The following is a 23,269-nucleotide window of genomic DNA, read 5'->3' as shown; positions in this document are numbered from 1 at the left end:
CAACATCATCTATTGTCATCTCCCGTGTAGGTGATCACCTAAATGATAAATATTTAGTATTTCACATAACAGCATGTATCACATAGAAGATTTGTTATGTACCTTGGGTGTTTTAGGTTTACCCCTGATTTCAGCTTAGTCTCGTTCTTCCATCTCTCAGCAGCTTTTTTATCCCATCACAGCTTTAGTAGCGTTAACAAGGTAGATAGATAATCCTGCATACACGACTTTGTTTCCAAAACTTTCAGAGCTTTTCACCCGTATTATCCATTTTTGGATGAAACAAAATTACTTGCTCTCTCTGTTTTCATTTAAGGGATCTGACAGTCTGGGCTACTGAGACCAGCATTGCTTCTCTCACAAGCTTTAATTTGAAACTAGCAATGATGGCATGAGTCCAACCTATTAAACCTTCCGGCTCATTTCAAAGTTTATTTATCCCAATGTATTTCAAAGTTTATGTTCCCCAGTGTGGTTTTGGTTGGAGTCCAGCTACAACAGAGTAGGGAGCAAGTTGCTTCTGTCTCCTCTGGTACATCAGGATCTTTAATGTCTGCGATGGGTGATAATGTAATCACTCTGAGTAAATACAAAATAATTAACCCACCAAAACTTTCAGAAGAAAATTTTGATTACATTTGGCATTTTTGGGTGCATAACACCATAACCAGAGAAAGGCAGAGGAAAAACAGCCGCTTGTGGCTGTTGACGTGGCAGCTGGATAGCTGTCTACTGAGAATTGGATTGAAGCCTGAAGTTGATTAAGAACTAGTCAGATGTATAACAAGTTTTTTTTCCCTATTTTCCTAGCTTGTGTTGTGAGTGACGCAGTGACATTTGTCTACCCAGGTATTTGTATTGCCCTTACGAACGTGGAACCAAATGCCTGTTTCTTGTTGTATCACTTCCCTTGGTATTATAGCTTGGAATAGAATAGCTAGGAAACTCAGATGTACAGATGAGTTTCAATACAGGTTTGCATTATACAGCAATTACACCTTTCACCGTACCCATAGATAAAATCTTGGAGACTAGAAGCAGCATGTTACTTTTCCATTTCTGGACCTTCCCCTTCAATTATTGCCCTTGGGAGAGGTTGTGCAGTCCGTGTGGTTCCTCGGAGCCATTAATACTCAGAAGTCTCTGTGCAAGCATTAGATGTTACGGGAAGGAAAAAAATATGCTAGAATGATGCAAGGAATGAAAATGAGACAATTCAGAAATATGATTGTTTACTTATGAGAAATTGCGGCTTTGGAGCTGTCACAGCTCGTAGTTTCGGCCCACGAAGTCCACTGAGAAAGATGCGCATAATGCAGGCAAGGGAGAATGAGAAGAGGCAAACTAGGGTTGTGCCACGTTGTGATACACGTGACAGCTTGCAACAGGGATCGGACACGATAATCTGGAGGCTGGTCTTCAAGAGGCACCACGGCAAACAGCCACGTTTGTCTGTATTTTGACAGAGGGAAGAACTAAACTAAAGGATCATCATGCAGACCTAACCTCTGCAGGTTTCCTTCGGTTGCTTTAATAAATTGTTTCTAAAACAGTGTATTGTGTGAGATGAAAAACAACTCTGGAACCTCCGTATACTATCCTCCTTAATCCTTCTCTTTATCTTTTATACTGCTTTGGCATGCACAACTTGGTAATAATCCAGTGGCATTACCTAATTTATGTAAAATGCCACAGATGGCATTTACCCCTATCTTTTATCTGGAGTTTCTGTCCAAGGAGCTGTTTATTTGCCATACAACACGCCATAATAATCAACGAACCTTCAGTCGAATTAAGCTAGAGAGTCCTATGGCTAGTGACTCACTATGCTGCGTATCTAAATTTAAAGATGAGGGCACCAAAGCTGCATTACAGAAATCCTGAGATTTCATTTAGTGCAACATTTTAGCAACTAAAACGTTGCTCTGTTGAATTTTTGAAGCTGCTTGTTCCTTCAGATTAGCTCACAGTGTAGTTTATTCTTCTAATTGGGAGCTCACTGTGTTCTTTGGGATAGTGACTGTTTCTCAGTTGCACAGATTCCAACTGTGAGCCTTGATTGTTCAGTTATTTTCATTTTTCACAAAAATTCAGACTAGCATTAATGGTTTCACATGTCGCAACACGCACATTCCCAGTATGGGAGTCTTCTGGATATCGTTGGATAGTATTATTTATGCTCAAACTTGCAATAATGAAGTCTTTGAACTACTTCTGGGAAGAAACTTTAAACTCAGATACTGTAGTGATAGGACAAGTGATAGATGATAGGTAGTCAAAGGACTTTTTGGAGATCTGGGGTAACGCTAAAGAAATGGGAGATGTAAGTACAGGTCCAAATATTTTGTGCTAAAGTAGAATCGGCCTCAGCATTTCTCTAGAAACAAAATTTGAGTAAACAGTGTCTGTCAATTAAATCTATTTTTATGTACAAAGACTAGACATTCTTTAATTTTCATTACTTCATATTCTCATGGYGGAGTGTATTATAGTTTGTAAACACTGAAATAAATACAAGTAAATGTTTTGTTCAGAAAAATCTGACTCAGATTTAATAATGTCTAGGTGAAAAGCCATTCGGGATTCTTTGTATTTTAAAACAGGGATTAAAATGAATCAGAGTCATCTTGCTATTCATTAAGCAGCTTTCTCTGGCTCCATCATAAATGATAAATGATATGATGGGAAGACTCATCACTTGCTAGTGAAATTTGAATATCAGCAAGTAAGTTGATAGATACAAATAAAAAGCAAGTTTATGTCATCATAAAACATCTTTAAAACTTTCTTATGCTGTAAGATAAAGATGAACAGGATTGGACACCTTCTACTGCCCAAGAARGTGGAAAATTCCAAGGTCTTTCCTGATTTTTCCATTCCCATACTCCATTCTCACTAGCTATAATTGGCAAGAATGTAGAACATCTAGTGCTTAAGCCTTCAGAAATAGCTGCATATTCTTCCTTTCAACCCCTTTTAGCGGAGAATCATCATTATGGGAGACTGAGGCATTATAAATAGATACGTTGATTACCAAACATCCTCACCCCCCCCCCCAAAATACCCCAAACCCAACCAAACAAAAACCCGTAAAACCCCATCTAAGATCTCTACCCCCTTTTTGGGACCGAATGTCTTGTAACTGTGACCGATATCTGAAAGAACCTGGTCAGAGAGTATTGGACTCTGACATTAATTTTTATGGGAGATCCTGGGAATTAAAAAAGATGGTGCTGTAGGTAGAAATGTGTCTTTCATTCTCCTCTCTCCGTATCCCCCCCCCCCTTTTTTCTTGTGTATGTGGAGGTCTCGTACTGATGCCAAATCATGTTTGTGGTTTTGAAGAAGTGTGGATTAAAATATTGTAGGCTCTGTTAGATGCCTGAAAGCACTAACTACAGCAGGAAATTTATACTTTAGCCTGCTAATTGTTGGAAAATATGAGCCCTTGATTGGTAGGCAATTAGAAGCGTAACATTCTGTTAAACATATCACACAGCATATGGCATGTGAGTAGCGAATCCTCTAATTTAAAAAAAAAAAAAAGTATGTAGTTCTGTATATTAGAAATCTTTGAAGGGGAATGAAAATTTGCCATTTGTCTGAATGTCAGAGGGGAAAAATTCATCCTTAATTGTTTGGGTAGTCTAAATTTGGTTTATGTTTGATTTGGTTTATGCGATTTCTCTAATGATAAACAAAACTAAAAGAAGAAAGCCCATACTATATTTAAATGTGCTATTAGTTCCAACTAATCAAAACTGTGCCTTTCCTACAAAAAAGATTTTGCATTACCTACCACATCTGCTTTAATTCAAACAGGTTAAAAATGCGGAAGCAAAAACATATTTGCAGAACCTCAGGAACAAAAAGTCAAAGGATGGGGAGTTCTGGAATTGAGTGGTGGGCAATCAGATGGTGTGCTGTTTTGTCAGCTAAATTATACACATAAAACTACGTGGGTGTGGGTATGGCTCCATAGACAGATAACCGCTTTCTTTTCAACCTCAGTGGCTCACAGAATCACAGAATGGTTGAGGTTGGAAGGGACCTCTGGAGATCACCTAGTCCAACCCCCCTGCTCAAGCAGGAGAGCACGTTGCCCAGGATTGCGTCCAGACGGCTTTTGAATATCTCCAAGGAAGGAGACTCCACAACTTCTCTTGGTAACCTGTTCCARTGCTCTGTTACTCTCACAGTGAAGAAGTTTGGAGGCTTCATATACTCTAGTCTTTCAGTACGTATTCCCTTCAGATCTTAAGCAAGGTTCAAGAGTTTTGTTTTTCTTTTCCTCTATTTTGGGGTTTGGGGTTTTTTTTGCATAACATTTTCACAGATATACCAAGCTGCTACAAGAAATAACCTTTGGTTAGACAGTGGCTGAAGTCTTCCTCATATGAGCCTGGGACTGACTAGTCCTTAGAAGATGCACTAGCCCATTTACGAGGCTCATCGTAAGCACTGCTAATTGTAGGCCTGGCTAGCTGGAAGACAGCTAGCAGTCCAGGCTTAGATGGGAGCAAGTAAACTGCATCTGAGAATGAAATACTTTCCTTTCTCAGTGGTTGTGCAGGTTGTGTAGCATTACTGCATGCTTTGAACTACAGTCTTGGAGGGGATCACACTTCATTGATTGACCACATACATGCAGCAATTTCTGGTACGTATCCGTGAAGTTTCAAAGATCTTTGAATCCTTCAGACATGTCCTTGTTAACTCAACAGGATACTCTACAAGCTTGTTATCTCTAGCAATTGTAGTGGGTAAAAAAWTTTTGGTGATTGGCAGGTCATATTTATCTTCTTCCTGGAAGTTTCTGCCTTCCATTGCTGATACGTTAGGATTACTTGTCATTTTAAAACTGTGCCTTATTTTGGCTTTAATTTACACCTTGTCCATGGTGTCTATCTCATGGCATAGTACCTGTGAGATGTCAGTCTGATGGTACATTGCCAGTACATCTCAAAGCACCCTTCTAATGTTGCCTTTATTGAGGGTTTGTCCTGAAATGGTAAGTCGGATGCCCATCCCACTCGCCGTCCCGTCCATCCCTTGTCACACTGCGACTTCGGTCCTAGAGAATAACTCTCAGCGCAGCGTAGCTGGCTCCTGCAGCGTCGTAGCCTGGCCTCGTGAGATGACAGCCCCTGCCTTAAACAGGGCAGTGAAGAAAATCGTTCTGCTCTAACAGATAAACCGATCATTTTTTATGCTCAAGCACTGACATCGGTGACTTTGCGCTTCAATTTGACGTTGCATTATACAGTTAATTTGGCACTGAACTGGAGAAAACGAGAATACTAGGAAGCAGATTCCTCAACCTATTAATAGCCTGTTAATATTATATCAAAGAAAGCTTTTCATGTTGCTGCAAGGGAAGGGGAGAATTCTATTTTTTTTTTTTTTCTTCTTTGCTTACCAAATTATGCAGTTCCTTTGGAAATCTTAAATCTAGTACGTTTAAGATCAGTTGTGCTACAAAGCCTGAGGTTTGGTATCGCTTGTTCCTGTTGTGTGTTGTAGTCAGTAATCGTTTTAATGAAGAGCTTTTAGCGTTGAAGAGATTCTATTTATAGTAAAGCCATTAGAGCATAAAGCTCCTCATTGCTATTCTGCAGCATGGCGCTGTAATGTTTGTCAGTGGAGAAAAGATATTTTTAGCTGCAGCATTCAAAACCCGAGGCTGAAAGGTCACGAATCCTCGCGGGGATACGTACTGCTACATCGGTGCTATCACACAGCTGCTGTTTACTCTCTCATCGTGCTTCAGTAATAAGACGATTTCTTTAYTGTGACACTAAAGGTATAAAGCATCGGAAGGATTTTTGTGCATGAAATGAATACTTGGGGCACGATGATGTATCCGCTCGCATTAAACGTGCTCCTTCTCCTTAAGCGAACGGTTTTATTTTCCCAAAGACCATCTCGATACCTATTAGTCAAAAGATTCGCTCTAGGAAACCTTTTTTTTTATTAAAGGGGATAAGACCGGGCGCAAGCGAAAGGCAAACTGCCCTTATAGCGACATGTTTTAGGCACGCGCTATATCTGCCTGACATCTCCACCGTTCATTTCCTTAGCTGCGCGAGCCGAAGACGTAATGCCGGCGTGCGGCTTGTCGAAGGAAGGAAGGAAGGAGCCTGGAAATAGCTGCTGGAGCAGAAACGTGGGTGGTGGTGGTTAGATCTGCTCCAGGGCATGCCCGTAGCATGCCGGTGAGGACCGCAGCGGGCACGGAGAGATCACGCGTGCCTACTGAACCAGCATAGACCAAAGGGAGAAAAGAGGAGGGGAAGAAAGGGATAATTCCAGGAATACAAGGCTGCAGATACTAGCTGAGCATCCAACGTGGAGCCTTCAGAGCATCTGCTAATATCTTGATATAAAAATCTGGGGGAGAAGAGATTAATTGCCACGCGGACAAAATTAGGGCTCTATGATCCAAGGAAAGGCGGAGAAGAAATAGTCTGTTGGCAGGCGGCTCAGCAAAACGACAAGGTTTTTCAGAGGGGAGGCGCCCGGGGTTTTGTGCCGCTTGGGGAGGCGCAGGCCCTGTCATCGTATTTTCATAATAATAAGCTGCTCTGTAACTCTCTTTATTCACGAAACGTTATGTAGCACCAGAAAAGGGATGAGTAAAATAGTACACTGATAGGTAGACTTTTCTTCTCGGTGTATAATGAAATTAATTGCGCTGCTCCGCTAAGAACGTCTTGGAGTTGGCACCGCTGGAGGTTGTTCTTATCTTCTGACACGTGGGTACCATTATCACCTGCCTTTTCAAAGAGGTTCCTTCATAGCAGGAAATTATTTTAATTCTCCTCTTTCTGTATGCCCGAGATGGCTCTTAACACCATCGTTTCCAAGCTTTGGTAGTTTGAGTTAGTCCACGTGGTTATAGCTGTTAGCATTGTTCTGTGATCGTGGTGCCAGGCAGCAGCCCAGGATGAAAACCTCTCAAAAAGGAGGAGAGAGACTGAAAACATCTTAATTCTGCAAGTATTTTCTCTTGTAATTGGATAAGGTTTAGGTAAATGGGCATCAGCTGAAGGGAATGACGGAGAAAGGGAGAGTATGACTTTATGAAGAGGCTTGCAGTGCTTGAATGGCTCATTCCTGCCAAAAAATGTATATACACACACACACACACATATACACTTTTTTTTTTAACAGAAGAAGAACTTTGTAATGTCAGTGATGGTTTTAAAATATTGGGGGAATTGGAAATTGTCTGATGGTARCATATTTCTTGCAGGACTCCTGCGAAGCAGAGAATTTGGGGTGTGCTTTTATTGCTGTCGCTGTTAGATTGCAGAAGGAACCAGCCTGGAATATGATAAAAATTACGTAAAATCGTAAACTGGGATCCTAACTGCAAATCAAAATGTTATTTGCTCATAGCTTTCATGGCCTTCAGAGGTAATCGTGGTGCTTGTGAAATAAAAGTAAGTTCTAGGTCCCAGACTGATAAAATAATGGAAATCCTACTGCATGCTCTCGTCTTCCACGCGTTGTGTAGTGAATCGTGATGCTTTTTATACTCACCTCGCCGTGTGAAATCCCGTGTAGGGTTGCTGTCTGGGCTGCATTCTCTCTTGCCTTTTTTAGACTATTGAATTCTTATTTGAGCTTACAGCAGATGTAATTACTTTAATGGTGGTGTCTTGCAAATTTGCATTCACTATGACATCTCTTTTTTTTGTAATTGCTTTTCTTACAGTTAGCCATTCAAATACTCAGTAATTTGCTTTATTGGGTAAGCATTCTTGTGGGGAACAGGCTGTTTTCTGATATATATATATATATATGTATTTTTTCTCACAGTGGCATTTGTTGGTAAAATAAAGGCAGCTCTTTTGGGGTCTAATGGGGTAATGCTCCAGGCTGGTCTTGCGTTGGCATGAGGCTGTCGACTTTCGACATGAACTTTGTTGTAAATTCAGGAAACTCAGTGCAAGTCAGTTACTAAAACCACGTTGTTTTCATTAAATTCTCCCCTAGATCTCATCCATAAGCAGGGGGATAGGTTTAAAAAAAATTGAAAAATAAACTTCTAGATCTTTATTGACGTATATTCAACCAATGTGCAGCAATTGGCGGTTGCCATTTACTCGTTTCATCTTTTTGTTTTAAATAGCTAGCTTCCCCGAGAGAGCAGGAATGTCAAAGCTGTATCTTCAGCGAAGCCAAAAATGCTTGCCTGCACTTACCGTTCTCTGAAAATGTATTTTGCCATAGATGTTTTATTTATTCTCCTTTCTGCTGGCTCTGCAACTTGTATAGTCTTTATAGTCTTTTCCTAATTCGTTTATTAACCAAGGGGAATTTTTACTTCCTACTTGCTTGTGTTCGGCGATTTATTGCGTGATTGCCTCTAATGTGTAACTTGTCAAATTTTATAAAATACGCAGATAACGTGACCTACTTCTGACCTCATGTACCTCTGCTGAGTTTTGCCCCTAGCACATTTGGTGGCCCTGCAAGTCCTTTTAGCTGCTGTTTCCCATCACAGAAATGTCTTTGGCTCCTGGTTACTTTCTAAAAGGACGAACGATTCCTGACGTAACTGAGTTTTCAGCTGAGGAATCTCGATTTAAATCTCCTTGCAACAACTAAAATAGCAAGGGTGGTTTTTAGGGAAAGACCGAGTCACTTTGAGAGAAGTGCACAAGTTKTACAAACCGTCCGTCGCAGGATCTCATCGCTTCAGCTGCAGCTTTTCCGGCTGGTGCACGCCGTGCTGGAGAGTTCAGTGTACCGACTCGAGCTAATCCATGGCTTTGCTTCGCTGTAGAGACAGAGCCCGTGCCTATTAAGTGAATGTATTTTACGTGTAACTAGTGACTTGCTGCTAGCAACTCATAAATGTGTAACTAGTGACACGTTTTATGCTCAATTTATAGCTCTCGTGAACCTCAGAAAGAGTCTTAAGACACTACATATTTTTTCTATAGTTTCCTGCTTGTGGTTCAAGGTTTGTAAAGAATTTATAGAGCTGTAGGTAGCCTCGCTTGACTGTCTCTCTTCTTAGATACCATTTCAGCACTTGGAATCCAAATTACGTTAGCAGCACCTTGGGTCGGGGTACTTACGGGTAAAGCACTTCTGGAGGTGCACTTTGTTCTTGCTGTCTATTCAACGATCAGGGCTCAGCATAAAATCTTCCTCTTTGTTCAAGGCTCTGACTTGTGTGGTGTTGTCGCGCTGAAAATATAGTGAAGACGTGAGAAAAGGTACTCTGTTGTTATTGCCTGCCCACGTGTATTTTGTTTGCTGAATAAATAACCGAGAGGCTCCTTCCATTTGGAAAGTTTTTGTGGTATAAGTACACAAACACATACATTAACTTTTTTTTTAATTTCATAGGATTCTTCAGTGATATGTTCAGCATAAACAGGAATAAATGAACTAAGATTTGGGGAAAACTATATTTCTGCTGAATAGCATTACAGTAGTGCAAAAAATTTCCTTCTAAAATGTTTCTCGGTGCTTCTGAAGGAAACACCTCAACCGACAAATGWGATTGCTAAAATAACTGATCTGTTCCAAGAGGGTAAAAGTAGGAGACAAAAGAATAATTTTGCCTTTTTACCCAATGAATATGAGTCCAAGAACTGTAACATGAATAATCCAAACTGATTGTTAAAAACATGGAAAGAGAATGTCGCTGTGTTCTGAGGGAGGCAAAGCCTATGAAGATGTCTAATTTGGACACCGTGCATTGCATCTAAGAACAAAGTGACTTATGAGCTAGAAACATGACCGTATAAAGAGACGGCCTCTTTAATAGCTCCCATTCCTAACTAGTTCCCAGAAGAAAACATTGCAATGCTCTCACCAAGAGCTGCTAGAGCTCTGCTTTCATACTGGGTAGATCTGAGGAAGCATCATTATCAGTCTCTGCAACTCCATCACCAGCCAGACTCCAGCAGCATTTTAATAAAATAAATGGGCAAATCTTTTTAACCAAAGAAGCAAATCCTATTTTCACCATTTTTTCTGCTTGGTTCCTTCCCCAAACTCTTTGCCCCGCATCAGCTCTCCATACCTCCAGGAGAGGATCTCAAGCCATCTCCTCCTTTTCCCTTGGCTTGTTTAGTCCTCACCGGCTGGAGACTTGCATTTCCTGCACTCTCCCAGGGATCAGGAGATGATGGGAAGTTCTTATCCCATCTGGCTCCAGAGCAGAAGTCCTGAAAAAGCCAAACGGGTAGTATTCACCGAGGGCAGAATGAACTTAAAGCTTTTCATTTCTGGCCAGCATTAGGTTTATAATGCTGTTAAACCTCTCTTTTTGGGGGGAAGCTGATTAAAAAACAAACAGAAACCCTCAAGGGGCTTGATACCAGAGAATTGTATATCTTTAGGTAAAAGTTTGTTGTAACTTTTGAGTTGTGYGACCGCACTGGTATGAGAAGACGGTTGTTTTCACTCTGTTGCTTACCTCTTGCGAATTTATGATGCTGTTTTTCTGAGAACATTGCAATGTTTCTTATCATCAGTGAGCGAATCATATCCCTGTGAGGAGCATAATGTGCATATTACATAGAGACAGACTGAGAAAATATCATTATTTTGCCTTCGGCTACAGAATAAGTCAGTAAAATAGTGGGAATTTCAGTCTTGCAGTCTCTTGCTTTAACCAGTAAATGACTCATTTATGATACCAGCTTAAAATGCAGTGCGAATGAAGGCTGGTGAATAAAACTTAGACAGTGCTTGCTCAGATCAATGTCCTCTTTCGGGTTTGATAGTGTGGGACGTTCAGTCCAGTTTTGAAATTAAACTAAAATTATGAGACTATATTTTGCTTCTGGCAATTTCCCTGATTAGTAAGCAAAACAAATGTTTTTCTGCACGGAATTACTTCCAATTTCTTTATTTACACATCAGTGTGACATGGTCGTCCTTTTGCTTGGAATTTGGCTGTTTCTCAAATTTTTTTTGTTACTCCCTTCAGCTGCCACTGGCTTGGCGATGAAGGGACATTAGGCTTACGTTCTTTTGAACTTCGAAATATCCTCCCCAGCATCGCAGCGATACGTCCTGCGCCGAGACCTGCCTTGACCTGGCGTCGCGAGAAGCCTCCCCTAGTGCAAGGTTTTATTCAGAATTGCAGGTACGGCATCCCCAAATCTGGGCTTCTTCCGAGTCAGTATCAAACCTCCAGACTTCAGGTGGGATTTCAAATTTATAGTCTCCTCCTGCTCCTGCAGCCCAGGGTTTTCCTTCTACTGCCTCAAGTGTGGTTTGAAGATCGGTTTAAATTGATGTCAGATGAGGCCAGCCTGGCTCGACTGCTTTGAGAACTGTAGGCTCAGATCCTCCGGTCCCCAAAAGAGAGGAGAAATGGTTTGCTCAGGAACGGGACTCCTCAGTGTGCCTGTCCCCACCAGTCCCCATCATTATAKGAGTTTAGCTGACGCTTACGTGCAACGCCTGGTGTCCAGCTCTCCATGCTGAAGTTGTGCCACCAGAAGTCTTCCCTCTACTAGACAACCAGATGGCCAGTTCAGTGGCTACAAAACCACATCATGAAATATTCTTTTATCCTTGTATCTCTTTGGCTAGATATTTTAAGCGTCAAAACTCTGTAGAGCTGACGGCTTATTTGCAAATTATCTAATGAAGCTTCGTTTTTCTTCTCCAGTGTAGTATGACTGAAGGCAAGCGGGGGAAGCAGAGTGATAAACAAATAATGACTTAATAATCACAAATCTAACCGAGAAAGCGGGATTAATTATTCATAGAGGGTGATTTATCTTAAAACTCTCCCTTAGAATAGTAGCTGAAAAGCAGGTAAATGTTTCTGCTTGGTCCCAGAGGGCTGGAAATACAGTATTAGAGTCAAATTTGCTGTCCACGTAGTGATTTGGGAGGGGAGGAAGGTCTGTACAGCTATTTTTTGTATATGGCRTTTGTTTGCGATGACAAGAGGGCTGCACTTTTTCAGTGTGTGTATGTGTACTGTTGCCGGTCTTTCATTTATGATGTATAAAGACTGCACTGCAACGTCTCGCAKTTAGCTCTCATGCTGCGTATTTTGCAGCAAGTATTTACAGGTATAAAGAAAAAAGAAATTAAAAATGTCATGTAGTAAATTAAAAAAAATACTTTAAAATTGTGAAATCACTTCTCGAAGTTACAATTTCACTCTGCAAGCGCACGTAGACCCCCCACAAAGCTGTAGTTGCAGAGCACGTTTCGATTAAGGATGAAGACACCTCCAAGGTCAGGCGGCAAGCTAACAGCAGAGATGAGATTTGACAGCGCGCTTCCCACCCCGGCTCCGTCGTCTGCTTAACGTGCTTATAAAGAGCTGCAAAACCCTCTTATGTGCACTGCAGTTTTTCTTCGGTATTTACACTAATTAGATGTGGACTCGAAGGTGACCTGGAGGACGCAGGGTTATGATGAAGAGAGGGAAAATAGGGTGTGAAAGTTGAATAGCTTCAGTGGAGTGTGAGCCATGGATCCGCTGGGTTCAGTTACGTTGTCAACATGCCCTAAGATCAACGCTGAAAATCTTGTTGGCCATTAACCGCTATGTTTTCATGTCATCCTTTCTTTTAAGAGAACGTGTACTTACAATTTTGACCACTGATTTAGCTCCCGAGCATTTCTGTTCATCCAGCTAAACTGTGTAATACTGTCGTTGAAGTGTTGTGAAGTGGCCTTTTTTTTTTTTTAATGGAAAAATATCGGGGCATGTATGTGCATTCAAAGTTTATTCTACTGATTGGTTCATTTACATGAAAATAATGCAGATTTACTGGAGCGTTTTGGGAGCAGCTGTGGTATTTACTGGCTCTCTGTTTGTATTTTTCTTTCTGTTCCTCAATTTTAGAGTTTGTTGAAATGTGTAAAGAAATGATTCAATGCAACAAAGTGGAAAAGGGAGGCAKCAGGGGCCTCCCTAGCTCTTCTCCCTCTCTCTGTGAGATGTTCGTGTTTAGTTGTCCCCGGASTGCGTAGCATTAAAGCAGGCACGTAGGGATGTGCCGGCAGCTCTACRGGAGGGCGATGCTCTTTGCTGCCCCCCTGCCTCTGTGCAGAGGGGACCTTCGCGGCTTCAGATCTGGAGTGCAATTTTCTTTGGTGGGATTCGCATCGAGTTTTCTTGCACACAGCCACCAATATGCCTTAGTTGTTTCTCCTGTGGCAATGTTGAAAACAGAGCAGTCGGCCTTAGAGAATGCTGCTCAGGTTTTGTCAGTGCTAATTATTAGGATTTCTAATTTTCCTCGGAGCTGTGAAAACATATAATAGCTTTTCATGTATTTTAATTCACATTTTCCTTGGAAACCTGGAGAATGTTTCCTACCGACATCTCCACCTTGGAGGTTTTCATGTTTTTTCTCTTAACATCCTTCTTGGAAGAGAAGATTCTTTCTGGATGCCTGGTGCCAAGCTAACTTCATTATGCTAGTATATATATTATTATTTAGTACTTTTTTCCCTAGAGAAGAACACCAGAACTTCTAAGAACATCAATGTGAGAGTGGCTGTCCTTTCGRCATATTGAAAACCCACCCGTTTTCTTTGGGAAAAGGGGTATACTTTGTGTGTAGGACATCAGTCTGGAAAGACTGAGAGAGCTGCCCAGTAAGACCTCATTGCAGGTACTTTTCTATACTGAAGCCTAATAGAAAATCTGCAGTAATTAGACTGTTTAATGTCTCTTTGCGTGGCTTAATAATAGAACCTGTGATAATAACATCCTATCAGTTGAAGATTTAATATATCATTTCAAGTGATAAAATATATATGGAAGTGTAATGGCCTCAGGACTTGTCTAAACAAGCTTTTTTTTTAATTCTCTATTGAAGACAGTAGTTCATTTGCTTCAGCATTAGCAATATTTGGATCACTGACTTGAACACACTGCTGGCTGTTCAAGCCATTTTCAGGCAATAAAACTCGTTCTGAGCCAACAGGCACTCCAGCACTTAGCTGTGATCTAGATTCCAGTGCATGGAGCCATCTGAAGAGGGCTTTTGGCTCCCAAAGATGTACATCCTTTTATATTTTTTCAGCAAAAAAAAAAAAAAAGTAATTTGATATGTCCACTTTGGCCAAGAGCGTTTAGGGGGCCCACACTTTTTTTGTATATGTCAAGTGAAAACAAAGCATGAGACTGTTGGATTTTTGCTTTCCTTGGAAAAATAAGTTTTTACCATATAATGAGTTCTGGGTGAACAGTTATTGCAGACATCAGTACTATCTGTGATTGGCACATCGCTGCRGATTCCTGTTTCTGCCAGCCAAATCGGAGTCGCCAACGGGAAGGGAGTTGAACCGGGTTTTGTGAGAGGTGGTTGTCTCTGCTCCTTCACACGAATCACCTTGGTATCCATTTGAAGAGGTTCATATTTTTAGTCTCAGCTTTCACATTTTTCTATAAAATGTGTTTGTTCCTGTTGCTATGTCTAGACACAGTTTTATGTATGTTTGTGTGTGTGTGTATATATATATATATATATAGTGTTTCTACTGCACATGTATGCTTATATATGTGCATGTACAAAAAAATTTACTGGAGCTGTATTCAGGCCGTTTTATTTTATATGACTAGCATGTGATTCTGCAAAAATATAAAATTTGGAGAAGAAAAAAGTTAGAGGAACTGGATTATGGAATTCAGGATACAGAAAACTTGCTAATTTGGTCTTTGAAAATGCTAGTGATGTTTCCACCCTGGATCCACTTGCTGTATATTCCATAAATAGACTTTATTCATGTGCCCCTAGGAGAGATGTGGCTGCAATTTATGGAAACCTCATCGTGCTTCACGAAAATGCTGAATCCTGCAGCTTTCACCGAAATGCACTGGTTCATAAATGTTGCAAGGCCGCGAGCAGTCCGAAAGTAGACTTTTTTTTTTTTCCATTTCTGGCAGGCGATGTGGTTTTATTGCTTGAAGATGATTCCTACTGAGTTCAAGGCGAAAATAAGCGATCTCAGTGAATTTWTGAAAGGATTTGATGCTGACTAGCMCAAAGGWTCTCCAGTAGGGCTGCCAGGCTGATCGACAAGCTGTGATTTCAGAGGCCCTTCGCCTTGCGTCGCTTCTGCTCTCACCTGTGCGGTGTCGCTTTTCAACCAAGCCTTCCGCTCCCGATTTGCCTGTCAAGAACTAATTTTCCCAGCGCAACTTATGCTGGGGCTCAGCTCCRTAGAGCTGCAAACCCTAGAGCTGCTGTGCACTAATGGGGGTATAAAAATGATCAATAGAAAAGCACTTTGCTGGACGGGAAGACTTTTTTTACCTGAAGATGAAAGCTGTTAGTCAAGACAAATGATATCCTTTCCTTATACCAACAAGTGYGTGCATGCTGTGTAGAAACGCTGCCGCGTTGAAATTGGGGCTTTTAGTGTCCCTGCAGTGTCCTTTGCAAAGCGCATGATGGATTAGCAAGACCAAGTTTCTGTTATACAGCTTAGGGTCACCTCGTTCTTCGTAATAAGAATTGATGGTGGTGCATGGCTATTTATTTACCATTGCGTGTGTGCAAAATACAAGTTTTGAGATGATCACATAAGAGCTGTAAATTAAAAAAAAAGGGGCATTCACTGTGGTTTTGACTTGCTGATTTTGAGCTTTGCGGAGCAACCTCAGCGCTCTGGTGGGACCTCAATACGTCCCGAGCCTCGAGGGGGCTCTGAGGTTACTGAGTCCTCTTTAAGGAGCCCAGGGCTCTCTTAGCTCAGGTCCTGTGTGTTTGAGTTTTCGTATCGCTATRTAAAGTAGGTGTGAGAGTATGGCTAGAATATAGAGCACAGAGAGAGTAGAGCTTAATAACGCTTTAAATGGGGTTTAGCCTCTAACTGTTTTCCCTCGTTCCTACAACCTGACTCCCACCTCTGTTCCTTCCGAATCTGAAAATAGCATATATATTTACTGGAAAAAAAAAAAAAAAGCAGCATGATGTTGGATTTTGGCTTTTCACTAGATGGAACAATCTAGAGCATCAGAAAGATGTAAGAAAGTCCTAAAGAAATATTGAACTGAATGAAAATGTCAGAAGAAGAACWCTATTTCTTTTTTTATAAGGGAGAATCATGAATATTTTGCTTCCTCTGTAGCAACAAATCCACAAGGGATGAAAACATCCTCTAACCAGCTGCTTTGCAAAACGTACAAAATTCATAATGTGTTTGATTGCAACGTCAGTGTTACTTAAGCTTTGCACCGAATTTTGCAAACATTTAATGAARAGCAGTTCATAAATCCGATAAGGTACGCTTACAATCTCTGTCAAAATCTGCCGTAAGCACCRTTAAGAATTAAAAAAGTTTAAAACTCAATGGGTAGTTACAAATAAAGCAAGGAAAGAAAAAGGTCCCGGTATTACTCGAACGTTGGGCAACGTCAGGACTTGATCCCTTCGCTTGGAATTGCCTTGCGTGGGTGCTAGTWCGAATATTCGTTAAGTGTGCCGGAGAAATGCGCAGAAAATAAGGCAGAATTACAGCACTGCTTATCCGAACTGGCAACAGACTGAGGAAGGGATTTCTCCTTGTTTTATTTKCATACTTCGGAAATAGAAGAGTTAGGAGATTGAAAACCTTTAATGGGCTCACCATGAAATAAAGACTCCCCCCCCCGCCCGAACTGTGAACCTGTGAGYGAACAAACTAATGTGATCCAACTAATAAAGCCACTAAATTAGCTTGCAAATTCTTCTGCTGAATACTTGTGTTGCATAATGATTAGAGGTTATAATCAAATCTTAAATAAAGTGAGCTTATCTAAATAGCRCATGTGCTGCAAATGCTGTTAATACAATGTTTTTCAATAAGCTTCTGCTTCTCGGATGATGATCTTCAGGTCACCTGCAGTACCCTTCGTGCCTCCTCTTTGCTGAATTTTATTATATTCCCCAGTGRTTTTCCAACACAGAGGTAAAGGAGGGCCATAATGACATTATTGCCGTGGTTTTTGTTGCTGAAATTTTCTCCGAGCCCTTGAGCAAAGTGAAGCTGAACCAAAATTGGTGGCATCCATCAGCCGCGGAGAACAAATCGTATCACTTCCCATCAGAGGGAAATGTAATGTGTYGTTACAATCCATAATTAAGTATCCGCTCTTTCTTCTTCTCCCGCTCTCCAACTTATTTACTCGGACATTCATTATTTTGACATTTTTGCTGACCTGTGTCCCTGAAAATTATTTTGTGTRTCTTGAATTCCCTTTCCCAGATTACCCTGAGGTGAAAGCGTTTGCAGTCCCCTCCGATGGCAGAGGCTGCTAGGAAAACCAGCTGCTCTTAGTGCAGCCTTAATCTCAAAATACAGTGTAAAAAAGCTTCAAAAAAAAAGAAATGTGGAAAAGAAAGGGAAAGTCACATGAAAAACAATATGTCATGTTTGAATGTGAGGAAAAGAAGACTGAATTGGATGCTTTAAAGCACAGTGATATCTCAGGTGATACAGAAAATAGGAAAAATCACAAATGCTGATTCTGCTTAGTTGGTGGATTTCGTAAATCACGGGAAGAGAAAAGGTTGGTTTATGTCGTCTTAAGATCCTTGCAAAGCAGTGAATAAAGTAAAAATCAGTCTTGCATTTCAGATTAAATTCAACAAGTAAATAATAAAGGAAATGAGCTTGAAACAAACTTTAGAAGTTTCTGAAAACCTTTGTCGCTAGTTCTGACCATTTGGCATTAATGCTGTACTTTTTTGTTTGTAATAAAATCTCATCGTATTTGCTAAAATAAAATGTGAGAGAGATGCAGTAGCTAGTTTTGGTTTCCCAAACGATATTATGCTTATGGCCTGCAAGCTGCTCCCAAATGGGGGAGGAGGGGGGAAAAAAAAAAAAAGCACTTAGAGCAGCTGCTCCCAATTTTCTCCCTGTGATGAATTACAGCAAATTAAGTTTGGAAGCCCCAAAGCTCAACTTTTTTAATGCAATTTAATGTGTGGTGTTTCTTGTATGCCAATGTTTGACCAACAGTACGATGCACGAGAACTTGCTGGGTGCAAAGCCAAGAGCGTTTATGCGGCGAGTTTGCCAGGTATTTCCTTCAGCATAATAGGAACGCAACAGTTGCTGTTTCAGCAGAAAATTTCAAATCTGCGGAAGCCGACGATGTTCGATTTTCAACTCCGAGTGATGCCTGCAAAAGGCATCCCTGCCCTAGCGAGGAGAGCAGCGCTGCGCTTGGGCTGGTGGGATCTGCGTGCTCTGGGTGGGGAAAGCAATCCGGGAAGCCAAATGCTCTGCAAAACGAGCAGTGATCTGATTTTTAGTTCAGCTACGTCAGGTCATCCTTAATTTTAGGAGCTGTGTTATTTGCCTGCTGGCGAGATTATGGAAAACTTGTTTTCTTGTGCGGATACTTTTCTCCTTAACGGCCCCTTTCAGCTGGGCATTACAGTTTCATGAGTTAAAAACCTGTAGTGATAGAATAACGTGGGAAGTTATTGGGAATATTTATACATTTTGGAACAGCATGGGCAATAATATGTTTTGGAAGGACTAATTTTCCTCGCTGTTGATTGTAAAAATCCATTTGATTTTAACTGACTTTTTATTCCAATTTGGCGGTACATCTGGCTGGCACAAGTGGTTTTGAAAATACAAATTAAATTGATTAGCAAGCATTTAATCTGAATGAGATTTTTTCTGAGCACATTTTTTTCCCTTAATAATAGTTATCAGTGTTTTAACAACTGTTCTCTTTAAATGAAATATTATGCATGTTTTTACTTTTAGGAATTTTCCAAAAAATAATTTTGCAGGTCTTTTTTTACAAAATCATAATGCATAGGGTCGGACATAAGAATAGAAATTTAAAATATTCCTTACAGTATGAAATTGGAAAAGAAGTTTGGGTAAGRTATCATCCATTACCAAAAATAATTTAAAATATATTTACTTTCTTCTCAATGTCTTCTCTCCAAAATTTTGTTAAGGCGAGACTTTTCTAAGCATCTGCTCTGAAGACTTAATGAAGTTATAACTATAACTTAGCACTGTGGTTATTCAGGGAGTCTAAGTATTTTTATTTTTCACTGCTTTTGATTGTATATTCTAATTTAGTATCAGTGAGCCTTGTTTTGGAAGTGTCGGTTAACTGCACATTTCCCCCGCTCGTTAAATACTTTAAATTTAACTTTCCACTAATTCTGGTTGAATGAGTGGGCTACTGTATTTGTTGCAGTTCATCGTGTGGGTACAGGAGAGTAAGAAAAGCAAAAATGAATTTATCAGATTCCCAAGAAATTCCATTTTTAAAAAGATTATTAGAAGCAGAGTATAAAATGATGCAGATACGGAGTCTTTTGACTTCTGGCCGCCTGTTAAGAAAGCCAACGGACTCTCGTGCCCGGTCGGGGAGAGGTGCGGTGGAGGTCCCTTCAACAAGGGTGARGGCACCTAGACAGAGAGGACGGGAAGGGGCTGAGGCTGTTGCCACTTGGAGGAAAGAGTTGAAAGCAGGGAAACATTCTGCAGGAAAGGGCCCTTGGAGAAGACAGCACGACTAGCTCYAGCCCGTTCCCTTCGTTCTCTCCCATCTAGTTGTGCTTGAACTCTGTTTCAGATAAATTCCTGGTTTGGGGCACAATGCTCTATTTCCAGGTAGTCACCTTGTCTTGCTGCTTGCAATACCATTGTGACCATGCCATGCGACGTATAAAGCGATGGCTTTATTTTGGGGTCAAATAACGATTCTATTCCGGTCCGTTAGTAGTGATTCTGTACCCTCCAAAAGTTGGCGAAATATTATTTGAAACCTTTATAAAACTGGCTGCGTTTTAAACAGCGTTACGTGTAGCTCGAACGGCAGCTTGAAGACGTTGACAAAGGGAACAGTTCTCTCTTCGGAGTTTTTGCTCAAACGTGAAGAAGGTTAGCAGCCACCACGTGCAAGGTCCTGGTAGCAACAGCAATGGGTAGTTGTAGAAGTGACCAGTGTTGCCGGGGGATTCCCATGCTAGATGGAGATCTGGAGACCCAAAACAGAGTAGATAAGGCACAAGAGGGTGGCTGCGAGTGCCCCAGCTTTAAAGTAACAATCAGATACAACCGCTATTGGAAGAACAGTAATTGCAGAAGAAGTCGTCTCCGTTGCCGCAGGGCGTCAGCGGGAAAGCAGTGTTGCATGCAAGAGTAGCTGAAAGGTGGAGGAGAACCTGCATACACGTTGCGGAGTTTGCAAAGCACAGAAAAAGGCTTTGGTGCAGAGTGTCGTCGGGGTTGCGTGTCCCGAGTTGTCTGACTCACAGAGGGATGAGATAAGGGAATCATATTTTCAGCATGAAAAAATTCCATTCTTAACACTTGTAATAAAATCCAAATACCCTGAAAAGGCCCAGAGGAGTCTCGGTGCGGAATCAGTGTCCTGCCACGCAGACCTGTCGCAAATGGTGTCGTTTGTGTGCTGGGTGTGAGACAACTTAGAGAAAGCCATATTTCCGTTCTCATTTAAAATTCAATTTTCACAAGAACTGTAAGAAGAGAGTACAATTTCAACCCCTTTTCCGCAGGGTGAATTTGTACCAATACTTTAATTATGATGAAATGTACGGTGGCAGCCTTCTGCAGCCTAACAGTGTTGGTGCATATTGTATAAAGCCTAAGAGCTTGTAACGTACCCACATCGTCTCCCTTGGAATAATCCTTTAGAAATCTGCAGGCTGCTGAACCAGTGACTTTGAAGCTGGCATTTGTTGATCAAATTGTATAGAATGAGAGAGTGCATTGTCTGTGATTTTGTTTCCCAAGTGTTCGTTATCATCGTGAATTCCCTCTGGCAGAAAAAACAGGAAAACAGGAAATGTTGAGTGTTGGGGATCTGCCATAAGGTGGAAACGAGTTTGGAGCTGGGAATGTGAAATATAATGGGATGCTGTAGATGGGTACTTTGTGTTTAGCACGTATCAAAATATTATCATTAACCTAGTGGAGGATGTTGAGGGAAGAAACCTCTGGTCTGCACATGGTATCTCTTATACATTGGCACAAAGGTCACCATCTATCACAGTGGACGTGAAGTTCTCGATAAAACGTTGTGCAAGGTTTCCATCCCAGATGCAAGCGGAATATTGGCAAATAGGTGACTTTGCTCTGAAGCTCCGGACTGTGAGCCTGCTTGTTGTAGACTGCTGCTATAATGAGCACTTGCAGCGGTTTCTCCAAGATTGCTTTATAAATCTCCAAATTGCACTGATTTAATGAAATAGCTTGGTTAAGTGAATTTATTTCGAACTATTTATCATAGTTTCATTGCAATATGGGCCTAAATAAATGGGATTTTTGTCGTGATGGAATGCAAAACAAATGCTACCTTGCCAATTAGATCTTTAAAAAAAATTAAAGCAGAGGGGAAAATTATAGCTGCGTTGACATGCATTGATGATATATACTTAAAAAAAACCCTCCCAAATGAATGTACAAGAAGTATCATTGATAACTAAGAGAAAGTGTCTAGTTAGGGCTAATTTCAGCACAGAGGGAGGTTGCTGGCTGGAAGCCAGCAGAGGAGAAGTTTCAAGTCACACATCTTGCCTCTAGTTTCTCTGCTGGTTATGAGGAGGAAGCTCCAACATAGATTTAGAATAATATTTATTATGTGGCTGGTAAGTTTTGAAATTACGCAGGAAGTGTTTTTTTTTCCTTTTGGTTTTTCAGCAGATTCCTTTTCTGTTTCAGCTGAGCAGTGAGCGAAAGAGTGAAACCTAAGTTTTGCGAAAGTTCCCACGGCCTATAAGCTGGCCTTTTAGGCAGTGTTTCAGATTTAAACAGACTCTGATCGTTCCCGTTTCAGTTTCGGAAACATCAGGAAACAAAGCCAAAAGCCCTGAACACCTTTTCGTTGGAATCGCGTAACGTTATATTTGCTTTATCTTACAGCGACACTCTGTAGAAATGTGTAAGCCAATTTTTTTGACTAGCTGGTTTCCCCTCTCAAGTTGGCATTTGTCCCCTGCTGTCATTCACCCCCGTGGACTATTCTGGTGTGGATCAGAGGGGTGTTTAGCTCTTTCTCCTTCCTCAGGCATGAARGAAAGGGGAGAACAGAAAAGATAAAGGGATGATCTTTCCCCTGCCTGCACCCTCCAGCAACCTTGCTATACATCTCGGCTCAGTAGTCTATCCCTCTCCTGTCTACTGCAAACTCCAACCCCACTTCTTCATCATGTACAGTTTTATCATTCATTCACCATCACCACAGTCGTGATGAGCGAAGAAACGTGGTTTGCTATGGAGCTYGATGATCTTAAATTAAAAAATACAAAATAAAAGAGCTGAGAGATATTTTTAACTTTTTACCTTTTCATGTTAACATTGCAAAATTTTTTGGAAACGTGTCAACAAGATTTTACCGAGGGACAGGAGGTGATATTTCAGAGTTGTAGGGAGATGATTGATTTTTTTTCTTTTTCTTGGTGGGTTGGGAAGGAGGGAGATGGCTGAAAACTAAAACAAATCTTGTTCTTTCTAACAGCATAAAGAGTGTTGGATTTAGGAGATAGATGATGCCTGCTTTCTTCTTGCCTTTAGCTTAGTGCGAGAATTGATGGGAGTTTCTCTGCTGAGGCATTCATTTTTCAAGAAGCCTCTGTCAGAACATTATACTTTTAAGACCTCTACTCATTTTTTTGAAATTTGGTTGAAATAATACAAAGATTTAAAAAAAAATGAAGAGGAGGACAGATGAATGTGGAGCCAGTGTGATTGAATAAACCCTGTTTTATTGCGAAAATAGGTACACGTGAGCAGGTCTGAGCCAGATGCAAAGGGAGTTTTGCCTTTTTTCTCTGCAAGCGTTTTCATCAGGCTCTGACTTAGCTGGATTGTCACCATATTTTCTCCCAGCCAATCAATTAGTAGAAACATTAATTTTTTATAAATGTCAAACTGTTATAAAATTACTTTGTGTCAGTTGTTTTTCCCCTGGAACTAATTTTTATAGCACAGGGAGAAGTACTAAAGTGTATAATTTTTTTGGATCTGAACAAGATTTGTTACAGTAGGATAATAACCGTATGTTTTTTAACAGATGGGATATCATTTATTTTCTGTGGGCCTGCTTTCCTTCATCACAAAACATTTCATGGAAAAATATGAGTGTTTATTGGTAACATCTTTCTTCCAACCTACCCGCAATGAGGTCATGAGATCAGTACCATGGGCTGTCCAAAGCAAGTATTTAAGTTTTAAAATTCAAGGATTCCCTTTTCTTTGAATTTCTTGCTAATTCAAGCAGGAATTGTTGTTACTGTTTTCATGTCCTTGCAGTATATTAAGCTAACGA

At 40.7% G+C, this 23,269-nt stretch overlaps 1 protein-coding gene across 8 annotated transcripts in view; it reads left to right on the top strand.

Moving 5' to 3' along the window:
- The window catches only part of TRAPPC9 (trafficking protein particle complex 9), a 460,967-nt gene that overhangs the window by 244,816 nt on the left and 192,882 nt on the right, over positions 1–23,269 (top strand). The window contains exon 22 of one of the 8 annotated variants that reach the window (XM_026058553.1): positions 14,751–16,331. The exons of 6 other annotated variants lie outside the window; for them this stretch is intronic. In XM_026058553.1, the coding sequence (XP_025914338.1) occupies positions 14,751–14,872 (122 nt within the window). In that variant the 3' untranslated portion in view covers positions 14,873–16,331. Of the gene's footprint in view, positions 1–14,750; positions 16,332–23,269 lie in introns of those variants that run through there. One more of the 8 variants, XM_026058554.1, reaches the window with a different exon arrangement.

The sequence above is a fragment of the Apteryx rowi genome, unplaced genomic scaffold (assembly GCF_003343035.1).
Source record: "Apteryx rowi isolate R43461 unplaced genomic scaffold, aptRow1 scaffold_148, whole genome shotgun sequence".
Taxonomy (NCBI): domain Eukaryota; kingdom Metazoa; phylum Chordata; class Aves; order Apterygiformes; family Apterygidae; genus Apteryx; species Apteryx rowi.
This window is presented reverse-complemented; position numbering and strand designations above follow the sequence as displayed.